At 31.6% G+C, this 8,963-nt stretch overlaps 1 protein-coding gene across 5 annotated transcripts; it reads left to right on the top strand.

The window, feature by feature from the left end:
* Window positions 1-1,748: 1,748 nt before the first annotated feature.
* On the top strand, window positions 1,749-7,768 carry si:ch211-40k21.9. 5 transcript variants are annotated; one of them, XM_073941086.1, is made up of 3 exons: window positions 1,749-1,864; window positions 3,663-4,397; window positions 7,417-7,768. In XM_073941086.1, the coding sequence occupies exons 1-3, from the start codon at window positions 1,800-1,802 to the stop codon at window positions 7,469-7,471; spliced, it is 855 nt and encodes a 284-aa protein (XP_073797187.1). In that variant the 5' UTR covers window positions 1,749-1,799; the 3' UTR covers window positions 7,472-7,768. The 5 variants fall into 5 exon arrangements, with proteins under 5 accessions (XP_073797187.1, XP_068073165.2, XP_073797186.1 ...); XM_068217064.2 differs by having other exon boundaries at window positions 3,663-4,401; window positions 7,421-7,768; XM_073941085.1 differs by having other exon boundaries at window positions 3,663-4,418.
* Window positions 7,769-8,963: the final 1,195 nt, after the last annotated feature.

Raw genomic sequence — 8,963 nt, 5'->3', positions numbered from 1 at the left:
AACTGAACAAAATATTATTTATAATGACTGTTTGACCTAAAGATTTGGAATGAAAAAATATTAAATAATAAAAAAACAATAATTATATAAACCGTATTTATAATAGCAATTTTAAATTAATAATAGTAATTATAATTAGTAATGGTAATTATAAACAAACAGACAACCTTCATGAAATGGCGCAGTAGGTAATGCTGTTGCTTCGCAGCAAGAAGGTCGCTGGCTCGGTCAGATGGCGTTTCTGTGTGGAGTTTGCATGTTCTCCCTGCGTTCGCGTGGGTTTCCTCCGGGTGCTCCGGTTGCCCCCAAAGTCCAAAGACATGCGGTACAAATTGCCCATAGTGTGAATGTGAATGAGTGTGTATAGATTTTTCCCAGGGTTTGGTTGCAACTGGAAGGGCATCCGTTGTGTAAAACATATGCTGGATAAGTTGGCGGTTCATTCCACTGTGGCAACCCCTGATTAATAAAGGGACTAAGCCGGAGGACAATGAATAAATGAATAATAATAGAACATCAAACAAGTAACAACTTGTGTAATATTTGTAAAATGTAACAAAACTTTTAATTAATTAAAAGTTGTAAATATAAAAAAAAAACAATCACAATAATAATAATAATTAAAAACAAATTAAAACTGAACAAAATAATATCTATACTGGCTGCTTAATTATTTGAAATGCAAAATTAATAAATATTTAAAACAACAACAGTAAAAATAATTATTATATAGGCCTAGTTAATATAAACAAATAAGCAACCTTTACGACATCCTAAAACCATACTAACAGAGTAATAAAAAAGCAGTATTAATAGAATATTAAACAAATAACAACTTGTAACAACTTAAAATGTAAAATGTGACAATATTTTTAATTTGTTTTAAGTTGTAAATTTAATATAATAATAATATAACACAATATAAATATAATATTGATAACAATGATGATAATAATAATAACAATTATAATAATCTTAAACAAATTTAAATTGTACAAAATAATATTTATAATGTCTATTTTATTTTCAACTATTTGAAATGCAAATTTACTAAATATAAATAAATAATAAACATATTATTAATAGTGATTATAAACAAAATATCCATAGGACATCCAAAAAAAAAAACGCAATAGAACATTTATATATTTATGACAAATATTAATATAAAATTATAAATAAATTAACTGGGTGGAAAAAAAAACTATAAGAAATACTAATAAAATATTAAATAAATAACAACTTATGTAATATTTGCAATGTGACAATATTTTAAATTAATTATATTGTAAATAACTAATAATGTAACAATAATAAATATGACTGAAATACCTGAATAAATTATATTAACACAAATAAGACAAAATAAAATACAAATAATAAAATCAACAGGGTTTCAGCACTCGAAACCCTAATAAATGATCATTTTATCCAATTAATATGACTTAACGAATTGAATAAGCTAAACTGGCCGTAGTGTATGAGTGCGAATCAGTGTTTATGGGTTGCAGCTGGAAGGGCTTCCGCTGTGTAAAACATATGTTGGATAATTTGGCGGTTCATTCCGCCGTGGCGACCCCTGATTAATAAAAGGACTAAGCCGGAGGAAAATCAATGAATGAATATAACATAACGGTAAATCAGAAAGGTATCCACTGCTTGTACAGATCACTGGAGGTCTGTCATCTCATACAGCAGGTGTCAGTAATGGGCTGTTTACGCCTGCGCACAGCCGCCAGAAGAAAGACAGAAGTTGTTGTGTTGTTGTTGCCCTCACGAAGAGGTTTTCATGCCTAAACATGTCGTGTTCAGCTTTGAGCTGTAAAAATCGACCGTCACCAGGGACTGGCATAAGTTTTCATCGGTCGGTTAGTCATAATACATTTAATAACAGTCAAAACTGTATATGCGTGTTTAGATCAATCGCGTGATGTTAATATGTGTAAATAATAAGAATGTATTGTCTCGTAATACATCTTGTTCGTAATGTGCTATCTATTTTCCCAACAACACGTAGTAACGTTAATGTATTAAATGGCGGATTCATTGGGTTAACTAGATAACCGTTCACCTATTTTTCCTGTGAAATACAAAACTATTTAATGTATTTTATTTCAAGTTTATTTATATAGCGCTTTTTACAGTAATCATTGATTCAAAAAGCTGGACATTATTGCATAACAGTCAAATTAAGTCAAAGTTACAAACAGATATAAGTTATACACAGTTATTATATAATCTATTTTTCTGTCAAATACAAAAATATTTATTGTAAATCGTTTGTATTTCATTAATTCTACTTTACAATTCAAGTATTTGCAAAGTGCTTTTCTTTACAATAATTATTGCATTATATAAGTTTATATATATATATATATATATATATATATATATATATATATATATATATATATATATATATATAAACAGAGTTAACCTGGAGTTTTAGCATATACATGATGTATGACATCAGACATATGTATGTGTACTTTTATTGAAGTGTATTACTTTTCTTGTATATTAATGTCTCGAATTGCAGGTTAAAACTAGATAATTGTTCATCAATTGTTCTGTCAAATACAAAACTATTCATTGTAAATCATTTGTATTTAATTAATTCTACTTTTAAATTCAAGTATATTTGCAAAGTGCTTTTCTTTAGAATAATTATTGTTTCAAAAAGGTGCACATTATTGCATTACAATCAAATTAAGGCAAAGTTGCAATCAAATATAAGTTATTATCAGTGTGCAAATTATACACTGACAATCTGAGGGAGAGAGTCCGCTTTTTCGGTAATGTTAGTTTGTGTAATACATGCTTCAGTGAATTGAATGCATGCATTTATTTAAATTACATCTAATTTATTAAGAAAACGTATTTAAGTTTTCATTGTTTTGTGGGATAGGCTAGCGCTGGGGTGTCCAAACTTGTTCCTGGAGGGCCAGTGTCCTGCATATTTTAGTTCCAACTTCAATTAAACACACCTGAACCAGCTAATCAAGCTCTTTCTAGGTGTACTAGAAACTTCCAGGGAGGTGTGTTGAAGGAAGTTGGAGCTAAACTATGCAGGATACCGGCCCTCCATGACTAGGCTAGTGTATTCTAACCTGATTAGCTATTTCGGCTTACTTTAGGTCAAACTATGCATTTAATTTGACTTTACTTGTAGGCTACGTGTAGAAACAAACACCTATTTTATGAAGCGTCAGTCTTGTGAACTCTTACAGTGTCTATCGATGCTCTAAATCTGCCGGTTTCAGACTGTTGAATGACTTTTTTCCATGCATAGACTGATTGGCATGATTATGCATTCACAATGGTATGAACCGTTATAGGGGTGGTCAAAAAGATGTATATTATTTTAATTATTAACATTATTATTTAAAATACAGTTCAGAGTTAAACTTTTTCTCAGATTCAAAGGGACCCCCTTACATCTTGTTTTGAGATCCTTTAAGGGGGGGATCAAGCCTTAATTAGGGGGTCAGACCCCCCCAAACCCCCCTCTAATTCACACCTTGGTTATTATAAACATATTTAATCCAGCGTTTTATAACATATAAGAGATGTCTATGTGTGTATGTTTAATGAAGTGTATTACTTTTCTTATACATTTAAAAACAATAACAAATATCTCTAAGTGCTTCCTTTCCCCTCAGCTTCCCATTAGACGATAAGGACCGGCTGCAGAAATGGCTGCTGAATCTCAGACGGGACAATTTCCAGCCGTCTCCATCTGCGCGCATATGTTCGCAACACTTCGAAGACGGCTGCTTCTTCACGAACAATCACGGGAAACTCTGCCTTTCCAAAAGCGCCGTCCCTACCTTATTTTACTACCCCATTTCTTTTCGCTCGTGGCGTAAATACTGGTCAAAGCGCATGGTTGTAAGTGAGGAGGAGAAATCCGGTGATGGTTCTAGGGGCACTTTACATGCTGTAGAGACTACAGATGACCACCATAAACCAGAACCCACAGCAGCTTGTTTCGGGACCCCACAAACCCTGCTTAAAACTGAGCCCAGGAGCAGGTTTGTGGAGGTGGATGTTATCTTGAATGAGTCTATAAAAGAAGAAGATGATGATATTGGATTAGATATGCCGGACACTAATGTGAGCCCAGTGATTTACCCCAGTGAGGTTTGCGTGGTCGCAGTTCGACAGGATCACTGCTATTATTCCAGTTCTTCAAACACAGATGGGACAAACGCAGCAGGGAATCAGGAGAGCGAATCGGCGGAGATGCTTCGGCACAAACTGCATGTGGTTCTGAGCAAGATTAAAGTCTTCAGGAAAACCATGAAGATCAAGAACCAGATGATCAGACGCCTGAAGAGCAGAGTGCTGTCGCTGAAGGCCAACGTGAAGACTGAAAGATTGCAGAGAGAGAAAATGCAAGTTACATTGAGCAAGTTGTACGTATACGCAATACATACCGTATATACAGTGGGGGAAATAAGTATTGAACACGTTTTTTCCTGGGAATACTATTTTTAAATAAGATATCGACATGGAATTAAACCAGATTTTGGTGAAATAAATAAATAAATAAATATAAAACAAAACAAAAAATGTGCAATAGGAATGAAATGACAAGGAGAAAGTGCTGAACTACTGAAATGTATTTAATACTTGATATAAAGGGCTTTTTACATTTACATTTAGTCATTTAGCAGACGCTTTTATCCAAAGCGACTTACAAATGAGGACAAGGAAGCAATTTACACAACTATAAGACTATAAGAACTATAAGAGCAACAGTGAATAAGTGCTATAGGCAAGTTTCATGGCTGTAAAGTCTAAGAAGGAGAGTATTAGTAAATTTTTATTTTTTTGGTGGAAAGCTGTGGAAATATACATTTCTATCATCCATTTCAAAATGAACAATAATCTACGTATAACTGAAAAGTTATGTTCTTTGGTTTTTAATTATATAATTTCATTAACATCCCAGCTAGGAGGGACATTTAACCTTTGTCTTTCTGACTACAGGCTAAGCCAAAGTGATGCAAATACTCTGTCTTTGTCTTTGGGTGTTGCTTTTATGCTACAGAAAGCCTTTGTTGATAAACTTGTGTGGTCAGTACCTATATCATGCTGACTCCAATACTGAATTTGCATGCTTTGTTTTAGCCATCTCCCCTCCTCCTAATAACACAATATAGGCATGAAATCTTTGTCTTAATTCAGACTTGTGAGAGACTTGATAGAACTTGCAGACTGCGGACCTCTAGTAGGCTCTTGCCGACACATGGACATTCTAAAGACGCTGTATGACTGCAGATAAACCAACACGTCTCAATAAAGGAATTCTGCTTGTTTCGAGTCTCCTGGACTGGTTCTCTCTCTTCTTTTTCATCAATTTTTTTTAAAACACAGCTTAAAGACGCCTCTCATATAGAGAATGAAGTCACATGAATTGCTGAGGTGTGAGTTTTCCACAGAATTCAACAGATTGTAAAAATCTTGATGGTTCTGTGTGTCTCTCGAATCAAATCTGAGCTTTAATTTGTGTTTTCAATTGGATTCGCTTCAGTTGGTTGGCTAGGCCATTCTACAACTTGACTTTTTCTTTAAAAGCATTTGTTTCCTTGGCTGTGTTTTGTATCATTGTCTTGCTGAAATGTCCACCCTGTTTCATCTTCATCCTGCTGATAATGTTGGACTGAAGCAGCTGATATTCATTTACACTGAGGAAGGGCAGAGGGTTGCTGAAGAACTATTAAGAGATTTTAGCTACTCTCTTTATACACCTCCCTTTCTTCATGTGTTCAATATTTTTCCCTGTGTCATTTCATTTTATTACACATAACTTAATTTGTAAACTATTTAGATTTGTTTTCTTTGGTTGTTACCAACATCCAGGGAAAATGTAAAATCAACAGCACCTTTAGAAAAATGGTGACGAGTTCAATACTTATTTTCCCCGCTGTATAATTTTCTGACTTTTCTTATATGTATTGAGTTCAAGGCAAAACTGTTAATCCTGCTGTGAAATTTTAGTTCTTTTAAAGATATTTCTTAGTAGTTTTCTTTTAAACAAATTTTAAACATAATAGTTTTCATAACTAATGTATCTGTTAAAGTGCAATTTAACAGCTTAACAAGGTTAAATAGGCAAGTCATTGGACAATGGTGGTTTGTTCTGTAGCCAATCGAAAAATAATCATTTGAAATGCAAATATTACTACATATTTAAATAAAACAATAATAATAGAAATAGCAGTAATCATAAACAAACAAACCATAAGACATCCAAAAAGTAAAAGTAAAACATTCTACTCTAATATGAATATATCAGTCACAAATATTTTTTGTTTTAAGATTTTAAACAGTAGTTTTATTGGTCACACTTTATTTTGATGGTCCGTTTGTTGAATTTGCCAACTAATTCTCATTAGATTATAAGTAGACTGTTTGGTTAGGGTTAGTGTAAGTTGACATGTACTTGCTAAGTTTCTTATAGTCAGTTAAATGTCTGTTGAAATAGCAGCATCAGCAGATATTAAGCAGAAAATCTACTAATACTCAAATAGACCATAAAAATAAAGTGTTACCTTTTTAATAACCAAGTTAATTTTCATTATAATAGAGTATAATGTTTTACTGGCTATTTTGCTAAATAGTTTTCAGCTTAAAGTGACATTTAAAGGCTTAATATGGATAATTTGGTCATTTTTGTCAACAATTTGGTGGTTTGTTCTGAAAAAAAAAACTTAATATTGACCTTAAAATAATTAATATTTTATTATCATTATTATCATTAAAATTAAAACTCACACAAAATTCACACACAAAAAATATGGGTTATATTTTTTCATGAGACTTTGTTTTGTTGAACACAAAATTTGGGCACAAGTAGTTATAATGTGTGCTGCTTTAACAAAAAATAATTGTGCTTATTTATACAATGAATACTAGAGTGTTATTTTTCATTTAACTATTGAATTTCTGTTTCTCAATACTGTTATTCTCCACCAAAAACATAAAGCACTGTTTTACTGTCTGGCCATACACAGTAAATGTGCTATATAAATGCACATTACATTACAAAATCATTTATTTATTTAAATGATCACACTAAAACAGGAAAAAGACTTTTCTTGATCTAATAATATATAATTTAGGCAAAAAAAAAAAAACAAATTAAAGTCAAGGTGCACACATTTAGACTAACATTACGAATGACTGACTCATTTTGCTTTCTGTGATACGCAATATTTTATTTGATTTCAGTTGATGTATAATATATTTTAGTTTTAACAAATAGTTTTTATGTCAGAGTGCAAACTATTTTGTAAATTAATGATGTTTAAATGCAAATTCAGTTTACAAAAGTGATTTTCTTTACATGGAATACATAAAAACAAACATTAATATTGAAAGTTAATGTCACACCTTGTGTCTTCACAGGCAGAAGGATCTAGATTGTCGACTCCAGCCTAAACCGAAGAATCCAGACCTGTGAAAACACTAACAAAACTAATTTATACTGGACTCCATAAAGATGATTAGTCTCAGATGAGGAGATGTTGCTGTTTGCTCTGCCAGTCTTTTCCATTTGGTGGTTCTTGCTGAGGAAAGTACATTTACATACTGTAAGCACTTAAAATGGTTGGGAAAAGATTTTAGGTTGTTCATTGTTTGGTGAAAGGAAACATGCTGCAGTTTTGTTGACTCATTGGTGCGCAGTATGCTGCTTATGCTCTACATCCACTTTTATATTGTACAGTTAGTTGTTTTCATAATAAATATTTGACATCTTGACTTTTTTCATCATTTATAATCAGTTAAAAAAAACTGTTGTGTTTCTTTTGTTGTGAAAGAGTTAAGATGGTTTTGCTAGCAACATGCATTACAAATGCACAAGTTTATATTAAAATAATAGTATCTCAAGAAACACTGTGTTTTATAGAAGTCTAACAAATGTGAAAATAGACATCTTGGCTAAACAAATGATCAAATAAACAGGAATAAATTACAACATATGTCTGTTTGATGATTATTTTTAGAAATCTGCTAGATTTCCACTAAAAGCCCAAATTAAGCTTTGTTTAGCCAAACGTCTATGTTTGGATGTCTATTAAATAAGACACAATGATGAGATAAAAAAATGTTTTACTTTGAAATGTGCTTTTAAAAGTTCGCAATTTCAGGCTTCCAACATTGGTAAATTAATAATGATAATAATTAATCGAGAAAAAAAAAATTTACTGAACAAAATAGTATTTATATTGAATATTTGAAATGAAAATATTACAACATATTTAAATAAAACAATACCAGTAGAAATAGTAATTATTATAAACAAAAACAAACAATAGGACAATAAAAAATGAAATAAACAATAAAATGATACCCTAATGTGAATAGATCACTACTGTAAATAAAGGTGCTGCATTAAATTATTTTAGTTGAATCAAATGAACTTTTCTAGTCATCTTAACTCGCATAAATCAAACTGACTAAACAGGTTATGTTAAACTTTGTACAATTTGCAATGCAAATAAAACCTGATTAACTTGTTTAATTAAGTTAAAGTAACATGAAAACATTTGCTGTCATGACTTTTGATTATATTGTCGTTTAAAGTGCATTTCACAAACATCAGAAAATTATAAATAACAGAGTAATAAAAAGCCATAAAAATACTAATAGAATATTAAATGTAAAATAACATTTTTAATATTTGTAAAATGTGACAATATTTTTTATTACTTTATTCTAGGTTGTACAATTAATTAAAATAATAACAATTATGTTCAAATAATAATACGAGTCGGCGTCAGTGGTGTAGTGGTTAAGTGCGTCGACACACACACTCTGGTGCTCACAGCAACCCGAGTTTGATTTCCGCCTCCAGGTCGTATGCCGATCCTTCCCCTCTCTCTGCTCCCCGTGCTTTCCTGTCAATACTAAAGGTGAAAACCCCAAAAATAAAATAATCATAATACTAATGT

This window comes from Danio rerio, chromosome 24, assembly GCF_049306965.1.
Source record: "Danio rerio strain Tuebingen ecotype United States chromosome 24, GRCz12tu, whole genome shotgun sequence".
Taxonomy (NCBI): Eukaryota; Metazoa; Chordata; class Actinopteri; order Cypriniformes; family Danionidae; genus Danio; species Danio rerio.
The sequence above is the reverse complement of the archived record's forward strand: the minus strand, read 5'-3'. Positions and strand labels throughout refer to the sequence as shown.